Here is a 23260-nt window from a genome sequence, read left to right as displayed (position 1 = left end):
AGTTACAACCTCACTTAATTCTTTGCTGTTTAAAACCACAGGTTGCAATGGCTACCTCCCAGCCAACTACACAGAGAGAACTGCCGAGTCTGATGCCTGGACGCTTCACCGGTAAGTTGTGCAGTGACAGTTTGACATGTTTTTCAGGACGTTATGTGCAGAACTACTTCACTGAATGTTAGTGGCTAGTACAAATATGTGTAACGTTTTGGCCCTGACCCTAGCCAACACGTACAACTCCCGCGCCTCGCCACACCGTAAAAAAGCTCTAATGACTCGTACCGCGAGCGCAGGAAAACCCCCAAAAAAAATATTTGAATCCAAACAGATAGCAGACACAACAACACTACTAGTAAGATTATGAACAGTGAGAGGGGACAGCAAGTTATAAAAAAAATGAGAAATTTATATGGCACCATTTAATAGTTAGATAAGTATATCATAAAAGGATTTCTCACAAATCGGCGCGAACCACTTCCAATACATACTGTATTATATTAAAAAAATTCTATTAAACTATACACAAAATACTTCATCAATTACTACCAACGGTATACTCTGATCTTATACTTCGGAGCTCCGAAAAATTAATATAATACCCCAAAAAAAATATTAACTATAGATATATATATATATATATATATATATATATATAACATATTAAAACAACCTCTGACGCGCCAGGCATAGTACAACTATAAATATTAAAGGATAAACTTTTGCATCTGATAAGCGTAATGTAACAACATATTAACACATATTAACAGCCCAATAAATATCTTAAAAATTTATCTAGTTCCAAAATTTTGGCTTAAAACAAAAAGGCCTTTCACAGTTTAAGTCATTGTCTAACGCTGACGGTCTTTTCACTTCAACGTCTGTCGCGTATAGTTTTTTTTGCACGCGGAAAGTAACCAACTGCTGAAACAATCAGATTGCGTAGTAAGTTAATTAAATTTGGAAAATCCACGCTTTATCATTTCTTGCTGCGACTAAAAAGGGTCAATGGGGCGGTGGCATGGCTGGCACTTACTTGCGTTCCACGTCGAGAAGTCCGGTCACCTGGTACACTCAGTTACTCACGAGCGTAAAATGATGGCGAACCATCACCATTAGACGTTGCCGTAGTTGCGATTTTCTGCTGCGACGAGTTCCCGTCATACTGGTTCGGAGGTGTCGTCGACGCACGTATTTCCTCCTTAAAACATGCTCGCGATATTCACCAACCTCTTCATCGCTCACTCACGTCCTACGTATACGGCTTCCCCAACCGTTTAAAGGGCAAGCCGTTCATAATCGCTTCGTAGTGGAAGCATCACCACGCCCAACCCGCTTTATTTCGACACGTCCGCCACCGGCTAGGCCCACAGGCCGACTCCCGATCACTCGTCCCCTGACGTCACACCCACTCCATATGTCCGCTGACGTCAGACACACAGCTCTTCCGCCACGTGCGTTCGCCGCGGAGCGATACAATCGATGATGCTCTCGAACCTTCCAGACCAATATAATAACTAAAGTCCATTAAAATTAACAAATTAAGAAGACTAAATAAAAATTACAGTTTCATATATTTTTTACGTTAAACCAAATATAACAAACGTAAATCAAAATAACTCCTATTACCAGGGAGGCCAAAAAATAAATATAAAAAATCTACCATTTCTGCCAACATAAACCTTATCCAGGCCAGAGCTGTAGCAGACATGCTACATATGTTTCGTAGGGAACAAGAATGCTGCCTAGCATTTCCTTGCAACATACAGTTTAAACTCTTCAGTTTTGGGTGTGTAGGTTTCACCTCTCTCCACCACAATGAAATATTCCTGCGCATCTTTCCCCTCTTTTTTGTCTCCTTTTCCTGTAGGTGTCCTGCTGTGGTGTGTTTTCCACCTGGCTGTCATACGAAATCTCTTGGCTGACTTTGCTTCTGTACTGTCCTCCTTCCTCTCTAAAGTGCATAAGATCATATGCCCCCATGTTTCTATCTTTTTATGCTATATACCAGCGAATGTTAACACCTTATGTCCACCAAACCACCCGGCTTATTGGCATGTTTTTAACTAAACATCCTCCTGGCTCATGGGACTGATTGTTCAAGGGTATCCCTAACATCACTTCATTACTGAATTTGAAAGTTTTTGAAGTTTTTGTAAACTGTAGCATGTTAGTCACATATATAGAGTTGCTACAATCCAAACTTCCAGCTAACTCATAATTGGTCTAGATTTTACATACATAAAATCACTTAAATTTGTTGGGTGCAGATAAAAATTTAAGTTCCATAGAATAGGCTGCCTTCTTTGAAAATGGTTGTGCAAAAATTAAAGAATTAACTAATAAAGTTTGGAAATTAATTTTTTTTTTCCTGCATCACACATTGAACATGGCTACAATTCTACTAAACAGTAACATTTACATCAAGAAAAACATAAACATACATTTTTCAAAACACATTGGTTGGGCACAATATTTACGTACAGTTTGTTGACGAAAATCCAGCGGTCACTTGCAATTCACAGTTCAAATGGCAGAGATACCATTGCCTACTCGGTGTGGCCACTGATTTACCAAAAAATGACTTCACCTGGTCCTACACTGCCACCTGTGATTGAAAATTCTAGCTTAAAGTTGGCAAAACAATATTATTAACAGCACGGCTCGGACCACAGGTGTGAAGTTATTCTCTTCACTACATTAATATATTAAATTGGCGAGCCACCCCTTACGCTCTTAGTATCGCAGATGCCCAAGTACCGACTAACAGGCGACCTATGACTCCAGCTTGTCAGCTGGAAGGAGCTGGACTCATGGCTACATTAACAACCGATCACAGCTTAGCTTACAATTTTGTCCTTTAACAAAACACTTTTAAGCTGTTAAAACTGTGATGATTTGCGATTTCGCTCATGATATACATCCCATGCATAAAGTGCATCTGTCTCTCTCTAATGATGATGTAACTGGCAAAACTATTGCATCAGCCTGTTTTCAGACAAAGATCCGTTGCAATTGATATATAAAAAAGTACATGAAATCACATAAAAACTCAATGAGTAAGAAATATTAAGTAAAACTACCTTCTGATGACTTTTTACTAATGAAGTAAACAAATCATCAGAAATACTAAACAGCAAAAAATTAATGGAAAATATGTTAATAAAACATGTTGAAATTGCATGAATACTTTTCAAAAGCATAATAATTTGTTATCTACTTAATCATAGAAAACTTAACTGATTATTATTCCTGATTATAAAAACATTATAATATTTAATAAAGTCTTTTACAAAGTAAGTAGGGCAGTAACCTCGGTTGCTAGATTATTTTCCTTCTTGCTGACAAAAATGAAGTGATAGAGTTTGATGTGGTTTCTTCTTACACTTTATTCAGTTGTTTTATGGTATTATTTCTTCGATCAATCTACTGTGAGCAGTAAGTAAAATAAACCAAACTAAATTATCAGCACAAGTAACCTAATATTTCTCCTGTAGCAGTTTTTTTATTTTTATTTTTTTATATTTTACTATAGCTGCTCGACTCTATGTACTTAGTGGGTTCTACCTTCCAATTTTGGGCTTCAATTTGAGTTAATGGCATTTCAAAAAAGCTGTCACCCTTGAGCAGCAGTATTTGACTTTCACCCATGCGTCATTCTGACAGGTTAGGTTGGCTGTGTTACTCTCCAGCTGACAGACGTCTGTTCTTTTTAAATACCTATTTAATTTTTACAAGATGGTGAGAAGAGAGTAAAATATTGTGTTTTGCATATGTTAAAGACAGAATGAAGAACATTTTTTACCAAAATTACCACTGTTATTTTTTAACACTATTATTTTTTAGACAAATCATTCATTATTACTTGATAAACTTTCAAACATTGGTTCATATGATAACTCTTTATATTAGTTCTCCAGCTATTTAAGTAATCAATGTTACTTTGTTTCATTAAACAACTGTAAATCCTTAATCATTTTGAAATATCTGGAGTACCTCAGTTACGTCTGGAGTACTTTATCTCCTTTATTTTTTAACATTTTTATTGATGACGTAGCCAGGTTTTAAAATGTTCCTCAAGTCTTTTATTTGCTGATGATCTAAAATTCTACAAAAAATTACTTCTCTAAACAATTGTTATTTACTCCAGTGTGATATTACTAGCATTGCCAGTTAGTGCGATTTGAATTTGGTAACTCTAAACAAGAAAAAAAAACAAATATAATTTCCTTTACCAGGAAACAATCACCAATTCTATATTGTACCGTAACATTATATGTTTCCCATCCAGATTACGAAGTTATTTATTTTAATTGATATTTATTTGTTCTATGTAAATAATTTTATTACTTGAAAAGTATTTATATTTTTAATGTGTATATCTATGTAATTGGTACTCTATGGACAGAAACGCACGTTTGAAACAAACAATTGCAAGGGCCCCTCTAAGGAGCTATTGACAATTTAATGGTAAATGGTTAATTTGACACCGTTGTTATTTAATGAAAAATGTTAATCCAATATTTACTTATTTTAATTTAATGAAAGATTTTGTGTTCCGCGCTATTGTTCCGTGCGGATTTAATGTTTTTGACTTTAAATAATGTAACTGTCCTTAGTTCTCGACCAATCAGGAGCCGTAGTTTAAAATCTGTCACGCATTGTTAAGAGGACTTAATTTAAGAAGTTTTAGAGAGAATGAAATGGCCTGCTTATGAATGAACTCCTACAAGACGTCGACAAATAATAATCCTGAAATATAGCTAGAAAAATATAGGCATCCGCATGAAAGGATGATAAAATAAATTGTATTGTTAGGACGTAAATAAGTATTAATAGGGCTTTATCTAAAAGATAAAGTTAATAGGAGTGAAAAATATACATGAGTAAGAAATGTTAGTCAGTTACTCCATTTCGCTAGTAATCATGTATCTCATCCACACATCGTTATTTTGCGGCCTATTTATAAAATAAACATTGAGGAACTGAACTATTGTAAATATTAACTACGAGAATATAATTTGATACTTTATTTTCCACACAACTGTCATCACCCAGTGGTCTGATGAGAGAGTCTCAGAGCTCTACCGACCTAAGTCATTTTATCTAGCCGAGGTAAAACTTATATGAACCCTAAGTATAAACTGAACCTGTGTAAGAGATCTTCGAACCCGAACCAAAAATACATTTTATTAGTATATAAATGTGCGCATCGTCACTCCAGACATTTTTAATTTATATGTGTTCTGCAGTGCCAACAAATGGTTAGGAATTTTTGAAAGTAATAAATAATTTAATATTTTTTTCTTATGATAAACCTGAGATATATTTTTCATTAATAAATAATTAAAGTTACTAGTGTGTTTTATATGTTAATACAATTTACCCATCACAACTGTGTGTTTTATGTAAATACCTAAACAGTGGCCTAGTAGGAATAACACATATACAAATTGATTTTTATCTAAGCACAGGCCTTTTACATAGAGGTTAACATACATAATTAATTAATTGTCTAACCCAAAGTTAAGCCCTTTAGCACACAAGTATACCCACATATTTATGTTACACAAACGTGGGACCACCCAGAGTATTACACACTTCAAGTTTAACTAAATAGTAGTAGCTAAGTATAGCTGTGTATCCCCACATAGTTATCTATCGCCTCAAAGTGGGGCCCTCTATATACATACATATCTACACATAGGAAAGTGTGGGGTATCCTCACATTATGATCATCAACTAAATAATTCTCAAATTGCCTATACTCTGTTTATTAAAGAAAATTGGTATCATACTTGATAGTAAATTATGTTTTCACCAACGTGTTAATTCCATAGTTTCTAAATCAAACTGTACTTTATTTAGCTTTAGTTAAATTCATAACCCATTATGCTTCAAGCATTGATTCAATACTAACTCTTTATTTTTCTTAGTTGAAACAAATTTGGAGTATGGATCTGTACTCTGAAACAACATTATTAAATCTGACAGTGATAAACTAGAAGATATGCAAAATAAACTTTACAAAACCTAATCTATTTCCGCTTAATGAGTGTATGAATTTATTAGATGTATTCTTTGTACATAGTTTTTATACATCAAAAACAAATTGCATATTCTTATTCGATAATACTTATTTAAGAGTACCACAATTTAAAGCAGTTTACAGTCCATGTTTTTTACTTTGAATAACAACATTCTTTATAGATTAATGACAAACTTTAACAACCTTGATAAACATGTTAATATTCTTATACAGTAAAATTAATGATACAGTTGAATATCAATTTTAATAAATAAATATATTTTTCAATTGTTTTTGTTATTATGTTTGAAATAATTATTTTTAATAAAGAAAAATTAACAATGAGTTAAATTCTTCATGGATCTTAGATGAATTTCCTTTATTCAATTTGGAACATTTTGCATTTGAATACATCTATAATTTTATTTTGTAATTAATAAATTAATAATTTATCATTGGTTCAGTATGTCTTCCATTTGCTTTATACTGTAGTTTGTCTTGTATGTTGATCTTTCTTTATGTCCATCATTATTGTTGCCTGCAGTTTTTTTTTCTACTTGTGTTTATGTATATTTGTTTCCGGTTTGTGTGTATTGTTTATATGCATTGTCTATAGTTGTATTTAGTGCACATCACCTAAGTTCCACAACTGTTGGTGTGCATGTTACAAATAAATAATAAATCATTTTCAAGTTTTCCTTTTGATACAAAAGTCTATTTCCTTGTACTAAAATGTCTATCTTGATATTAGAATGGAAAATATTATCACAATAAATTTTTGTGTTTAAAAATACATTTTTATGAAAACTTAAAAGTAGGTTTTCCATGATATGTTATGTTTTACTAAACCACCCTGCTTTACAATCCACTCATATGCTTGCAATGCCTCTATGATGAACTTTTAATGTAAGAGGTTGCTTGTAAATATTCGGTGTCCTTGCTCTTTCACCTTTGGTCTTTACTTATTAATAAATAAAAATATAATAAATAAATAAATGTTTGTTTATTCATAATCTTAAATCTCCGAAAGTTATTCACCAATTGCTTTGACATTTTTTACAGAACATAGCATTTGAGTATGCACATTTTTTATATACCTGTGTCACGCCTGTGACAAGTAAAAAGCTAGATAAAAATACAGATAGGTAAAAACATAGATTTTTAATATTTTTAATTTTAATGGGGGATATTTATAGAGTTATAGAGAGAGATATAGATATAGGTATATAGAGAAGAGTAGAAGAGAGAGAAATAGATAGAGATGTGTGTATAGAGATAGAGATATAGATATAGATAGAGATATAGATGCTTTGTATATGTGTCTTCAAAAAATTACAAAAAAAAAAATTGATTGAGGCATTGCATTGCATGCTGGGCATTAGCTGGTAAATACTAAATTTAGGATAAGCATGTGCTATGTGTGTGGTTCTTATGTCTAGGTAGTGTAGTGTGTGTTTTGTTGCAGCACGGTGAAGCTAACCGAGCTGGAGGGCTGTGAGGAAGCCGCGTCTCCCGTGTCGGGTCAGCAGAACCAGCCGTCCGTGGGTTTGGGCGACGTGCTCGACAGTTGCAAGCCCTCCGATGCCACCAGCGACTCCAGCGATGAGAAGGTGGCGTGCCATGACTCAGACGAGGTTGCTGCATGGTAACTTTTCCACGAGCCAGTTCAGTTGTTCTTCCAGCCCTCGCTCGACGCACCGGGGCCGCTGAGTTGCTTCGCACTGAGGAGCTGTGCCATCACTGGGATGCACTGCATGGTCAGGCGTTCCAAGTTTATTAGTCTCTTGGTATGACAGAACAGCAGTTTTATATCTGTGTACATCTTATGTATGTCGAGCTTATGTAGTGCACTGATGGTAATAGCAAAAATGAAACATAAATGTAAGTGGTGAGGCCTTTGCATGGATTAAAACCATGATGTAAAGCAGGTGTTAAGTAACATGCTCTCAGGGTTGTATTTCTCTCCTACCAAGCTGCCACCTGAACAAAGATTACAAAAACCAAATTAAAGTGCACTTAACAAAATGTTTGTTAATGTGTCTTAGAAAATGTTATAAAGAAGGATTCTCTTTAGAATTTGTGTATTTTCTTTGTAATAAAATGACACTTTTCATCACTGTAATGCAGAATATAGAGCACTCCTCAACCGAAAAGGTAAGGGATGGCCTCCGGTTGTGAGAAAATTCGGGTTTTGTGAAATAAGGGTTGAGTGGTATGATAAATGGTGCTATAAACTCGTAATATAGGTAGTTTGTATACTTGGCATGTATGTTAATTTGTTAGTTTTTTTGTAAACCAGATCCAGCAATGTATCAACATATCCAATAATAAAATACAGTATGTCCTCGTTTAATAGACACTTGTTTAGCGAACTTTTTTATAACGGACTCTATATTTTGTGGCCCTTAACCAAACTCGTTACTTCGGACAGTTCCGTATCGCAACTTACGAACTGGCAGGGTTGCTACTTTTTGAATATTCTGTATATACACTCATATCCAAGCGCTGCACTGCATACACATGTGAATAGTTCTTGCATACATGCATAATTTATTGTTATCGAAGAATGACACAACTGTTTTAAAAGAGTGTCAGCATTATCTTTTCTCCTGTGCCTGTAAGAAAGGAGGGTAAAAAAGCCATTCGGTTCCAAACAGTTTTGTACCCGGCTATTAGCCCTTCGTTGTACAGGCACTGTGTGTTTGTGGTGTTTTTACCCAAAATATACAGATTAATTTTTTATAGTTTGTTGCGTTCAGTGAAATCTTATTATGCATGCCTTTAATTCTACGTAACTTACTGTTTGTCAGAGTTAGGCTTAAATATGTTGTGTGATAATGGCTACGCAACAGGCTGGCCCTGATGCCATGCATCAGGGACACGTGATGGGAAACAGCCACTTTTCACGTGCACTCTCACTTCCTCATGTTCGTCTTTCTCTCACCCGCGCTCTTGACTAGGTCACCGAACTAATCTGTTTACGAACTTCACGCTTGCTTTATCCACGCTGACAAGGTTTCGATTTTTTGGCTGTGCTGTGACTCGCCATCCCACCACGTAGCCCAGCCAATCAAGAGCTGGCCGTTAAGGTGTTACGTCACATAAGGTTTCCTACCATTTATTATATGCTGGTTTGAATTTCTTAAATGTCAATATATAATCATATGTTTATTATGAATTGATAGATAGTCGAATAATGAAAGCAGGCATTTCTGGGAAACTAACATTGTTCCTTATGGGGAAACGTGATTTAATTATTGGACTTTTGCATCATGAACAATTTACGGGAACGTAACCTGTCCATGTCTCGAGGATTTACGGTACTACACATATGTAAAATGTTGCACTCGCTGAATAATCAGTTCATTTAGTATGGTTCCAGAAATCCTAAGTCTTTTGTTTCTCCTAAGTTGGAACCATTTCATTAAAGCTGCATTAAGTTTGCAACATTTACTTGAGTGAAGTGTTTATTATTCTTCACTTCCACTTTGGAGACACTATCCATCTATTTAAATATACCCAATTGCAATTAATTTTAATTTGCCCTTTTTTTTTTTCATAGACTGTTAACAATTATATGCTTCACAGACTATGTATGTCCAGTTATTTTTTTAATAAATTCACTTTTTCATTAATCAAAAATATGTAGCATTGCGAAATGATGATTTGTTATATACATATATATTTTTTTGGGTCATAAGAATATTGATTAAGAATAATTTTGATATGAAAGATAGTAATTATTTAATATGTAGATAAGGATAGTTCAGAGTTGTTAAGAATTGTTATTAATTACTTTGGTTAAATTTCATGGAAAGCCTTAAAATACTTATTTCCTTGAGATACTTAATTATTAATTTGAGGGTTAATTCCAGTTCGTAATAATTAATTTTGATATTTGATAATTAATTTCAGTAATTGTTTTGGTTAAAGCAGTATAGATTATAATTTTACAGGACATCATTTTTAAACAAAAGTTTCTAATATGGTATGAATTTCAACTTTGTTTACTAAATTTTTAACATTGTTTTTGAATTTTTTGGGTAATTTTATATTCTATTGGATATTGCTAGTGTAATATTTTGAGAATAGTCTGGAAGGTACAGAAGGAAGAGCGAACAGGCGCGACACTCTGGCGCCAGAAAGCTATTTTTCACTTTGTAAATGCGTGTTGGGGATTTACGCGTCACGTTGTACGCACAGCTGTAGTGACCGTCTGGAAGGGTCTCTGGAGGCTACCACTAGCCAGCCAATCAGGGCGAGCCCTGGCGTCAAGTGATGTGCCCGTATAAATTTCCTTATATGGTCATGTTTTGGAATTATGTGCGCTGATTGGTCAGTTGGCCCACGGGGTTGCCTCCCTTGTTTTCACCTTTACAAGGGAAGGTAATCTCGTCGACCAGGTCACTTGTTGCTCGATCGTCGCCGAACTCGGTCGCGTCGTCGGCAATTCGCAAGACAAATGGAGAATTACTAAGAGATAATTTAACGCCTAGGGGCTGGGGCCAGGCCGTAATTTTTCAACCTAAGTTCATTTTTTTTCGGACAAATTAACTAGAAATTTAGGCCCTAGGCGTCGGCATCGGCCCGACTTCGTGTGATTTCGGTCCGCGATCGACGGTACCTTGAGTTATGTAATTAACCAAGGGACATTACTAAGTTTTTTTTTTCTTTGGCGAGTGACAAGACTCCTCGACCATCAACGGCAAGATGTATGGTGCTGTGGTATGTATTTGGACCTCATCCTATCAAAATTCAAAGACATAGTTAAAATTTGTATAAGAAAAGACAAAAACTGTGCAAGTAACGAAGTTTTTCTAACAAAATTCATTTGTAAAATTAGGCCATGTAACAATGAGAAAAAACATTTTTTTTAAAGAAATAAACAAAGATAATTTAATAAACTATTTTATTTCCAAATAACGCAGAACCTCAGGAACATTGTTTGTTTTGTTTTGTTACGTTTCTCTGTGTGCTTAGCCGGGCAAAAACATACAACGTAACAACATGGCGCCCAACGTGGGGCACGAATTTAGACACTGCCTGATGATAATAAAGTAAACATTCGGAAAAACAGGAAAAACAGTAAAAACTTATAAAGTAAAAGCCAATCATGTCTAAATTAACAGTGGTAATACCTTATGGAACATCGGCAAAATTATAACTTGTGAACGAGTGATTCGAGAGTGGATCGTGTGATCTTCGCGTCGTACTTGTAAACATCAACAAACAAAAACGAGCGTGAGAAGCCAGCATTCACCGTATAAGAACATAGCGGGACATCGTGGGAAAGGAATGCGACGAGAACTACATTGTAGAACATCGTAGAACAGCGCTTCGCAGAACATCGTGGGACATAATTCCAGCAACATAAATCATCTCGGTACTTCGCGGGACGAGGGATGAATCGCCGGAAACAGCAAGTCTAAATTGGACAAAAACTTACATTCTTATAGTCTAAATTTTTGTATTTGTAGTTGTCATTGTTTTAAAGATTTTTTTTGTTAATGTGTTTTTCAAGGGTTGTTTACGTTTTTTGGTAATTTATAATAATAATAAAAAAAATGAGTACAGACAGTCAGGATGACCTTATGGGTTTTCCTGAAACTTCAGGAAATTCCGACCCGAATTTGAATATTGAATTGATACAGGGGCAGTTAGAAAACATGGAACAGCCAGCAAATGGTAGTACAGTAGAGGTTATGGGGGTTCAGGTATGTCTAATCAAATGTTAGAAAAATTAATGATAATGATGCATAACGTGTCACAAGGGATGCATAACATGTCACAAGGTCAGACTGAATTCAGGTATATAATGGAACAAAAATTAGATGCCACTAAACAGGAACTTACACAAGAAATTATACAAGTAAGACAAGAACTAACAAATACAGTTGAGAGCCGATTTAATGCACTTAAGAATGATCTTAATGAACAAATATCTTCCTGTGTCTGCAAAGTAAATGATTGTGAAGTGCAGATTGAGGAGGTACAGTCTAGGTTAAACACATGTGAAAAAACAGTGAATCAAGTTCAGATAAATTTAACACAAACAGGTAAAACCGTTCAGGAACATAGTAATAAAATTTCCGAACTTGTACAACATAATGAAGGTGTACAAAACAAAATCACCAAAAATCAAGGGGATATCACAAATTTGCAGTCAAAAGTAAATGAGAATTCCCAAAACATCTATTACAATGAAAAGAAAATTCAGGAAGTCAAAGAGAATTTTGAAGCTAATGTTGAAAGGACGTTTACAGGAAGTTCAAAGGTGTGTGGCCAGTTGGAGAATTTTAGGTATGATGTGGGTAGAGAATGTTTACAGGAAATCGAGGAAGGGCTGAGTAAGATTGGAGGGGATGGACTGGGTAGCATTGGAGGTTCAGTTTTGACTGTAGATGAAGTGAACACTTTTGCAGGGACAGTGATTAAATTTTTTGGAGATGATCGAGGGGTCACTCCGATACAATTTGTTACCAAATGTGAGAAGGGTTCGGATGAGCAACAGGTAGAATTGTTTATCACTAAATTGGATGGGGTTGCAATGCAGTGGGCGATGCATAAGAAGAATGAATGGAAAAAATAAAAAAAATTAAAAAAATTAATAAATTTAAGCAGGTTGTGTATGTACTTTTTTTTATTTTTTTTTGTATAATTCAATAACAACATTTTTATGGACAATCAACTGTACAAGGTTTGATTATTGTGTAAAGTATGTTTATGTTGATTTTGTAAACAAATTAAGGTGATCAAGAATTTTACCATGTTGGACTAAAGACACTTAACTATAGTGAACATTTAGCATATTTTTTAAATGATAAATGAACATGAAATTCCAATGAAATGTTTGGTAGTGTCGGTATAACCTGTTGAAGGTTATATTTGCTCTATAATCAAGTGTTAATTGTGTTCTTTGTGCAAGATTGATTTGTTACTTTTTAATTTGGTATGGAGAATTGAAACAATTTTGTGTATGTAATTTTTCAATGTTTGGGTTATAATTTTGTAAATTTATTTTAAGGAGTTATAATAATATCAAAAGTAATGGTATGTTATAGTGTTAAAAAGATATTGTAATACTCATATTCAGGTTAATTTGTTGCAATTGTTTGCACATTGTTGATTTGTTATGGTATTTCTTTTGTATTCAATTGACACTTGTGTACTTTTTGATTTAATTTTGTATAAATTCAATCAAAAAGTAGGGGGGGTTATGTAGCATTGCACAATGAGGATTTGTTATATACATATATATTTTTTTGGGTCATAAGAATATTGATTAAGAATAATTTTGATATGAAAGATAGTAATTATTTAATATGTAGATAAGGATAGTTCAAAGTTAAGAATTGTTATTAATTACTTTGGTTAAATTTCATGGAAAGCCTTAAAATACTTATTTCCTTGGGATACTTAATTATTAATTTGAGGGTTAATTCCAGTTTGTAATAATTAATTTTGATATTTGATAATTAATTTCAGTAATTGTTTTGGTTAAAGCAGTATAGATTATAATTTTACAGGACATCATTTTTAAACAAAAGTTTCTAATATGGTATGAATTTCAACTTTGTTTACTAAATTTTTAACATTGTATTTGAATTTTTTGGGTAATTTTATATTCTATTGGATATTGCTAGTGTAATATTTTGAGAATAGTCTGGAAGGTACAGAAGGAAGAGCGAACAGGCGCGACACTCTGGCGCCAGAAAGCTATTTTTCACTTTGTAAATGCGTGTTGGGGATTTACGCGTCACGTTGTACGCACAGCTGTAGCGACTGTCTGGAAGGGTCTCTGGAGGCTACCACTAGCCAGCCAATCAGGGCGAGCCCTGGCGTCAAGTGATGTGCCCGTACGAATTTCCTTATATGGTCATGTTTTGGAATTATGTGCGCTGATTGGTCAGTTGGCCCACGGGGTTGCCTCCCTTGTTTTCACTTTTACAAGGGAAGGTAATCTCGTCGACCAGGTCACTTGTTGCTCGATCGTCGCCGAACTCGGTCGCGTCGTCGGCAATTCGCAAGACAAATGGAGAATTACTAAGAGATAATTTAACGCCTAGGGGCTGGGGCCAGGCCGTAATTTTTCAACCTAAGTTCATTTTTTTTTCGGACAAATTAACTAGAAATTTAGGCCCTAGGCATCGGCATCGGCCCAACTTCGTGTGATTTCGGTCCGCGATCGACGGTACCTTGAGTTATGTAATTAACCAAGGGACATTACTAAGTTTTTTTTTTCTTTGGCGAGTGACAAGACTCCTCGACCATCAACGGCAAGATGTATGGTGCTGTGGTATGTATTTGGACCTCATCCTATCAAAATTCAAAGACATAGTTAAAATTTGTATAAGAAAAGACAAAAACTGTGCAAGTAACGAAGTTTTTCTAACAAAATTCATTTGTAAAATTAGGCCATGTAACAATGAGAAAAAACATTTTTTTTAAAGAAATAAACAAAGATAATTTAATAAACTATTTTATTTCCAAATAACGCAGAACCTCAGGAACATTGTTTGTTTTGTTTTGTTACGTTTCTCTTTCTGCTTAGCCGGGCAAAAACATACAATGTAACAAGCATTTTTCTTTACCATTTAGCATGTCACTAGAAACTGGTATTTTTATTTTTCTCAACATAATCAGTGAAATAGTAAAAACAGATTAACTACATAACATAAATTACATAAACACTAGGAGTGTGTGTAGCTTTGAATATCAAAGTTAAGGGCTTTGTTCACACCCGTGCCAGCTAAATTGCTGGATAGGGATTTACAATACATGATAAACTCAAATGCACACATTTAAATTAGTTTTTATTATAGAACTTTCAAGTAAAAGTAAAATTGTAGATATTGTAACAACACAGGTTACTTTGTGAACAAACTTTTTTTTTATAATGCAAATTTTATTTTTTGTTTCGTCACAGTTTTCAGGCAGTATGTTCTACCACCTAAAACATCATGTAGCAACCTTGGTCATGACTTAATCTTAAGAAAAGTAAGTGGTAACAACATTGTATTATTTTTAATATACAAGCAGAAACTAATAATTTTTAAAATGTTTATTTTGGCAGCACCTGATGTATAGGCTGTACTGCATGCTGGTGATATTCTTACACTCCTCAGTCATAACAGAGTAAACCCAAGTTATGTTACAACTTTGTTACAATTCACTCTCCTGATGACTGGGGGGAACAAGTGGATCTTTTGGTTTCAGAAGGCAAAATAATGATTTCGTCTAGATATTAGTACCTCTGTTTTTATTTTACTTTTGATTATTTTCACATTGGATATTTTATAAGTTGATTAACAAAAATATATATATAACATGGATTTATAATCACATTTTTAAAAGAATGGGCCGGCCCATATTAGACAATTATATGGTTCATTAACAAAATTTAAATAAAATTCGTAACAATCATCTTCTTAAGGAGTCGCAGTCCCAGAAACGTTGGATCAACGTCGTGGTTCAATGTTAGTCCGTAAAGGTTAAAAAAAAAAACTTAAGGGCTGGCGGTTTGACGATTGCTGGACGAAGTGGAACAGCTGACTGGACATCAGAAGGCCTTAGTCATCCGGCCCTTGGAAACTGATCTGGTCCTTGGAATGGGTCTGGTTCTTGTAATCTGTCTGGTTCTTGTAAACTGTCCGGTACTTGGACCCTGTCTGGGAACAGATCCGAAACACATATGTTCAGGACTGATTCACAGACAGTTGGCAAAATAGGCTCCAAATTCCTTCTAATCACGATGATGGTCAGGGAGTAAAAGTTTCCGAAACTCACCAAACAGGGAGATGGCTTCCAGGATCAGCCCGGAGTCGCGGCATTCGCGGACTCGCGGTTGTCGTGGATGTTTCCATGATTTAAAAAAATTAATTAATAACTGATGATGAATAAAACATGACTACTCCTACGAGGTAGAGCTACATGGACTGACTAAAGGCTTATCACTACAGTTGTGGGAATCATATCCCTTGTCTAACTGATTACATCTTAAAAGAAAAACGGAAAAGCGTCCTGTTAACGTAGATACGAAGCGGTCAGTCCAGAATTGCGGTGGCAGTAAATTTGGGGCGGCAACGACATGTAATTAAAAGGCGAAGATAAGAAAAGAAAGGGAGGCTTCGGCTTCCGGACCGAAAGGTTCCGAAGATTACCGAGGGGCTTGTCGAGAAATACTGACTTTGATATCTCAAAGTTGGTGGTACTGCCCGATGTCAGCGTGACCTACTGAGGTGTGTCTGAACCAAGTAGAGGTCGACTCACACGAGGCGACTGCTAGCAGCATGGGGCTTATGGAGCGGGCTAGGCCAGCGCTCTGGTGGCCTGGGAAGGAACTAAGGGGTACTGGTTACTGCGGGAGACGCCAGAGGGCAGGCATTTAGCGGGCGTTCAAACACCCAGGGGAAGTGATTCGCAAAACTACCGCTAGGGTGCATGAGCAGTACTTTTTGGGACTGGAGTTGTGACCTTGGGGACAGGCCGACCCTGGCTGGGGTCAGTGGCCAGTCAAAGCTCTGGTCAGAGTTCCCAGGAAAACTTGGAGAGATGGGGTGTGTGGGAACTGCTGATGACAGTAGGAAAGGGGCTCTACTGAGCCCGGAGGCGTGACTGTACGTTGTGGAAAATTATTCGAGATCATGTCCAGAAGTGCTCCCGTCAGGGGAGGTCTTAGAAACCACCTGCCCTGAGAGCTTGCAGGACATAGCAGGCGAATTACAGGCGACGTTCATGCGCCAAGGCAGGAATAAAATGATAGCCAATGCTGGGTCATTAAATACTCGGCAAAAACAGATCTAGGTCTGGGAAAAATTGGGGAGACAGGTCTGAAAAAGATTAAACTGTAGTGTACATGAGGAGGAACAAGTTTAAGTTCTTGCAGCAAGAAAATAAAATGACTGGTGACAAAATATTTCAAAAATTTAAATTTAGAATAGTGCTAAAAATACTAATTGGCAGCACAGCAGATAGGGGAATTGGGCTGAGGAGTGAGGTGCTTGATAACATGTTTGCATTATGGCCCATTTGCTTACTTGAATACTTATGCACTTGTATATTTGCACACCTGCTCACTTGTATACTTGTGCACTTGCATACTTGCACAGATTCTTAGACATTTTTATTCCTCTATCACTTACATACATTTATACTTCACATATAACTATGAGCATTTCATGAGATCACAGAAAAATGGTTCCAGGAAAGTAACAGAATATAAAATCAGGGGGTCTTATCAGTGGATAAATGCTACAGCTTTTTTTGACATAAATTTCTGCATGGTTCCCTCTCAATTCTCTCTTAGACTGGGTGTTTGAACATTCAGTATTGTGAGAGTTTTTGATGTGGAATAGGCTGTATTTAGGCTTCCCTCCATAGTGGTGAATTGATTACTGGGAATAATAGGAAGAGCATGAAAAATTAAGAAAATAAAACAAATTTGAGTTTAAAAACTGGGTACTATGTAGAGCATTAAGCTACTTTACCTGCAATTAACTCAGAGGAAAAAACCTTGTATTCACATACAGATAAATATTTATTTGAGGGTTTGTTGGTCTAAAGGTGGCACAGCTGGAATGGCTGAGAAGGCGTCTGTGGTTCTTTCAGGCAGTAGGTAAGGGCGAGGACCTGGCGGCACCCGCCCCAGTTCGTGGTCCCCGCCACATCTTCGTCATCCGGCATGGAGAGCGAGTCGACTTCACGTTCGGGACTTGGATCCCATATTGCTTCGACGAAGCAGGTAATAGTTGAGTCGTGTCACTTTTCTTTATTTGTACTCACGAGTGTGGTTTCATAAATAATATGGTTCACATACAGTAAACTCCCGGTATATCGCGCCTCGATTGATCGCGGAATCGGGTATATCGCGGGTCAAACCATGTCCCCCAGTCAGAAATGAATAATAATGGAATAAATGGTTGATAGCCGATTAGGATAATTTTGCGTTGTAACTAACAAACTAAGCATCGGGCAGAAAAAAGCCTAGGCGTAGAAAATGTCCGCAGTGAAATTCTAAACAAGATATCTCCGTACATTATTCCTTTATCTTGTAGGGTTTTCAAATTATTGTCCAATCCAGCCTAGTGATATTTTCTGAAAGACTAGCTCTTAACGTCGCTTTATCTCACAAATGAAGCAGGGGACCTGATAAAGCCCACCGTCCAGCGACATTATCCAGCGTGACTCGGCTGGGGATTGATGTTGGATAGGCTTGGTTGTCGGCAAGCGCTGGATAGGGAGAGGCGAGCCGAGAATATGGAGAGAGGTAGAGATTAGAGCGGGCAGAAACACGAGGGGGAGTGGGGGAGGGAATGTGTTCACGCAGCACACAGGCAGAGCATGAGTCACTTGACTGAGCAGCGTCCCTGCGTACAAGGCAAAATCAGGTAGTCCGGTGTTTCAAATTCCACTCCAGAATCTTAATTGGTACTTTACTGGACATCTGTATATAAATGTTTTGTTACAACTTAAACCTACAGACGTAATATTATTGGGTAATTCATTGTATTATACACGTTCATCTTTTTACTTTGGTATAATGTTTTAACATTAAATGGTAAAGTAAATCAGCTAGCGTATTTTTAATCTTTGCCCAGGAATTCCCAGTGGTCCAATACTTACGTGAACCATACTGTACCACTTTTGCCGTGAGGTAGTAAACAATTCCCGGAAATGTTTATGTGTAGCGGTCTCCCGACCTTTAACCAGAGGCTGGGGAATATAACACTTGCCGATCCGAGCCACACACACTCAGCAACTCGACACAGTGTTTGGTGAAATAAGTAAAGACATAGTTTAACACGGTTTTTAATACGGCGTCACTGATTGCGCTAAAATTAAATTGGCACAATTTTTGTTTCCCACACGTGACCATTTATAATTTACTGTAAGCATGGATAATAAAGTTTAACCACTTGACACGATAGACGATTCTTTATTTTTTATTGCACGAATGCTAGAATAGTTTTTTCCTGTATCTGCGGCCTACTTCTGCAAAAGACAAGCTATCTGTAAGTAAATATAGAATTTTTATTTTGTCAATCAAACTCGGTACTTTGCGATTCATATTCAGTTTGAATTATCACTACGGCCTTTCTTTTTAGAAGACTTCGACCACAGAATCGTGTGTAACCGCACACACTGCACTTACTTTGTTACGGACACTGACGAAGCAGATACTGTGGCTGACACCACGAGACTGGCAGCAGCTTGTGTGCCGCACGTGTGTATGGCGGCGTGTGGCGCGCTCGTAGGCCGTGCGACAAACTGCGCGGCACGCGGAAAAATAAAAACAATTCAACATTTAATATTTATCTTTAAAATTTATTATTTTTATTTTTTCACCCGCGTTTAGTGAAAACTGCGGATGCAAAGTCCGCACAACGGCGGGCCGTCTATACTGTGCGTGCTTGCCGACCTATTAGAACACAGGCGGTGTTTTATGCCTTTTGACCTTAATCACATCGAAACATCGCGGTTATGCAACAACGCGGGTAAAAGTTATGTCCCCCGACAACCGCGTTAAATAGGGAGTGTACTGTACTAATAGAAAGTGGTTGCATCGTCTGTATACATAGTCATGAACTTTACGTCCTGTGAATAAATAATATGTGGTCTCAAGACATTCTGACAGTAGTTCATTTTAAACAGTTGTTTACACAGAAGTATTTCGAGTAACATTGAATAATGGAATATACGGTGTGATTGAACTCTTTTTTCTAGAAGGGAAAACTGTTAAGAAAATTCTTGAAAGGATTTTGCCTACATGGGGTGAGTCGTGTCCTTATGAATCTGTTTGACTTCGGATAAATTAATTTAAGTGCGGTGGAACAAGCATCAAAATCAGCTGTGATGCACAAAATCATCAATGAACTTTATAATTTGGTTTTATCTGACAGACAAGTGAAAATGTGTGAGTTAGCAGAGGTCACAGGCATCTCCACTGAGTGGGTTTACTTCATATTGCATAATAAATTACACATGAAAATAATTTCTGCAAGATGGGTGCTGTGTTTACTCACTCTAGACCAAATGTGAATTCATATGTGAACATCTGCTGATAATTTGCAAGTGTTTGAGAAGAATCCAGTTGAGTTTTTCGTTTTTGTGCCATTTTGTGACAATGGATGAAATTGGGATAAACCACTATATCACGGAAAATAAACAGTAGTCAAACAATGGCTTTCACGTGAACTGATTAAAACCAGCAATAGCAGAGAAACAAAAAAAAACAAAAAAAGTGTGTCACTATGACCAGCAAACTATTGGGAGTCTCCTGTACCTGTCCTAAGTTTCTCGCCCAGACATACCTGGTGCTGTTAACTGCTGTTGCGGTTCGGGTTTCGTGAGGGTCGTTGCGGTGCTGATAGATAATGGACGCCACCACGTGGAAGGGCACGTGGACCCGGCTGAGATCCATCTCAGGGCGTGACGTCACCCGTGTGAGGCAAGACTAGACCCTCGGTTATCTCCCGTAATATGCTCAGACCTGGCCCGCTCTCAGCGTCGGGCACGCTTATGCTATATTAATTAACAGTGGGCTCTCCAGGCGTCCCACATGCCTGCTCACAGTGGATAGGTCGCCACGTGGTCGGTGAAAAATAAAAGAAGTAAGATAGTTATACTTAAGGTGTTTAATGCGTACACGTGCTCCCATACACGGCTTCACGAGGATACGATTCCAATATCCAAGGCACTTAATTGGTTTATGGGAGTAAGGCTCACGCACGTGGCCGCAAATCTTACATATGGAAATCTTACATAAGGAAATACAAAAACACTTTCAAATTATAGCACGCTCTCCCACGGTTCTATTATTATTAAATTCACATTTATTAACTTATTATATTTAAACAAATGCCGACTTTGGTCATGTTCGGGTCCGCTCGGGTCCGCCCGGCAACGTCTTTATATTGCACAATTAAAATTACATATTAAAAAAAATCAAAAACCTCCTGCCCGTCACTGGTGACACAAGTAAACAGGGAAAAAATAAAAAGGTTTACAATGTAATTATTATGAAATTAGGGGGACATCGCACTGCCGCTACAGCGCCCTGTTCAGGTAGTTCGTGGCGCGCTATTTGAACACACGACTACGTACTTGTGACAGTGAGACTGCCAGTGAGGAAAGTGGGACGGGGGGTGAGGGGAAAGGTGGCGGAGGCTGACCAGGCTTCTGGGGCACAGGCCCGGTTGACGTCACTGCTTAAGTCAATTTAACAACCACTCACAAAAATGCCATTAGCTTGATGTCAAGAGGGTCTTCAGATACCTGAAAGAGACTTGAGACTTGAAATGAGTGTTTCATAAAAAAGGGAACCATGAGTTACTTAGCAACAGCGATGCAGATTGGGGGAGTGACAATAATAACACACACTCAGTTACCGGCTGCAGCATCAAGTTCATGGATGGACTGATTTCATGGGCTATTAAGAAGCAAAGAACGGTTGTCTTGAGCACAGTCAAAGTTGAATACATGGCACTCAGCTTCACTGTTCAGGAAGTCTTGTGGTTTAGATGTTTAGAACATTGTGTGGTGAACTGCAACCGAACATGAACGCAAGTCATCCATTGTATATTGTGATAACAAATGGGCAATACATCTAGCTAAAAAAACAATGTAACCAGCCAAAGATCCAAACATTAGATATGTATATCAGGCATCATTTTTTTAGGGAGTATGTTCAAGACAAAACTATTGATGTTCATTATTTATCAACAGATGACATGATAGACATCTTGACAAAGCCCGTAACCATGGAAATACATAACCACTTCATCAATGTGTTAGGTCTTAAATGATGTCTTGTGTTTATTGTTTTTTAATGTCATAAATTGAAAGTTTTTTTTTTTTTTGGTTCTTAGTTTCAAACAATTTAAGGGGAAGTGTTTGTTTGTAAATTATTTAAACCTTAACTTGACACTAGTGGTGTATCCCCACTCCTGTTTTTTTTCCGGTATCCGGTTAGTGTATGTATGTCGTGGCCATTGCAGTTTGTGTGATGTTTATCATGTGTAGTAAAAGACAATCAGTACTTATTGACAAACGCATTATCTAAACTGCATATACCCAACAGAAACATATAATAGATCTAGTTGTTTATTTGTTCACACTTTTTATTGAATGTTTTATCCACCGGTAACCAAATGCAACATATTTTATGGTAATTTCTGTTTCCAAAATGTTAAACTGGTCAGGATGATGTTGAATGTCAATTACTTTTTGACTTGAATCATAAAAACAATATATTGTTAGTAGCAACAAAGCACCAGTGCTTTGGGCAATGTTTTATGCAAGCATTAGAATGAAATGCAAGTGTCAGTAAACAGGCTATTTTTAATTATGAAAAAGCCATGTATATGGGAAAAAAAGTTCATCTGGGTAAAACAAGATGCTAATGATGTCTATCAAGCTAAGTGTAAAATCAATTAGTAATCGGTTAGGAATGGCTCTTGAAACATTAATCATAAATAATGTAATGGAAAACAAAGGCTGAGCAAATTTTTGATGAGAGTACAGTAGAACCCCGATTTAACGAAGTGCTATGGTTACCGAAAATGTTTACTCTAAATCGATGTTTCGTTAAATCCGATTTACCGATTTTCAATGACCCCCGCACTCATAATCGCGTCCCTACGTTTCCATATCGTAGACAGGGTCGACGCTGATATCTTGTGCTGCCGTGCTATCTCAAACTTCGTCAACTTTACATCTTCAACGTCTTTTAATCTCGCTCGTACGGCCCCCGGATCGTACGTACACCTCGGTCGTACATACAGATTTTCAGAAACCGTGAAAAATGAGGCATAAAATAAAAGTTTAAAAATATGTAAAGTGTAAGAATTACGTTAAAGTTTATTAAAATACAGTCGCAACCTGCAGCGTTTATAACAAATACGAGCTACATACACATTGCGTCACAGTAAAAAATTAAAAAATTGGCCGCAAATTGATGGAAAATTTCCGTCAATAGCGCGCCGTACGCGGAGAAAGGTCATTGTACTCGGTCAGCTGCTATTACGGCGCGGCGTAGCCGCTGGCTGACTCTCTTTGTTTGCTGAGCTGCGCAGCACTTATAAAAAAACGTATTCCAAAAACTAAACACCGCGCACAAAGCTCTTACTGAGAATAATAAAGCTATAGCAAACCGTATGTATTCGGTAGTGAGTAACAGGTGCGCCATCTAGTTACGAGTAACAAAACGTTACACACGGCTGCATCTCGTTACTCGCA

General features: G+C 36.9%; 1 protein-coding gene across 4 annotated transcripts in view; it reads left to right on the top strand.

The window, feature by feature from the left end:
• Positions 1–23260, top strand: part of LOC134531042 (ecdysteroid-phosphate phosphatase) — a 97592-nt gene that overhangs the window by 38663 nt on the left and 35669 nt on the right. For all 4 annotated transcript variants that reach the window (XM_063366535.1, XM_063366534.1, XM_063366536.1 and 1 more), the window contains 3 exons: positions 42–111; positions 7491–7635; positions 17633–17765. In XM_063366535.1, coding sequence (XP_063222605.1) covers positions 42–111; positions 7491–7635; positions 17633–17765 — 348 coding nt within the window. The remainder of the gene's footprint in view (positions 1–41; positions 112–7490; positions 7636–17632; positions 17766–23260) is intronic.

Source organism: Bacillus rossius, chromosome 3 (assembly GCF_032445375.1).
Source record: "Bacillus rossius redtenbacheri isolate Brsri chromosome 3, Brsri_v3, whole genome shotgun sequence".
Classification (NCBI taxonomy): Eukaryota; Metazoa; Arthropoda; class Insecta; order Phasmatodea; family Bacillidae; genus Bacillus; species Bacillus rossius.
The sequence above is the reverse complement of the archived record's forward strand: the minus strand, read 5'-3'. Positions and strand labels throughout refer to the sequence as shown.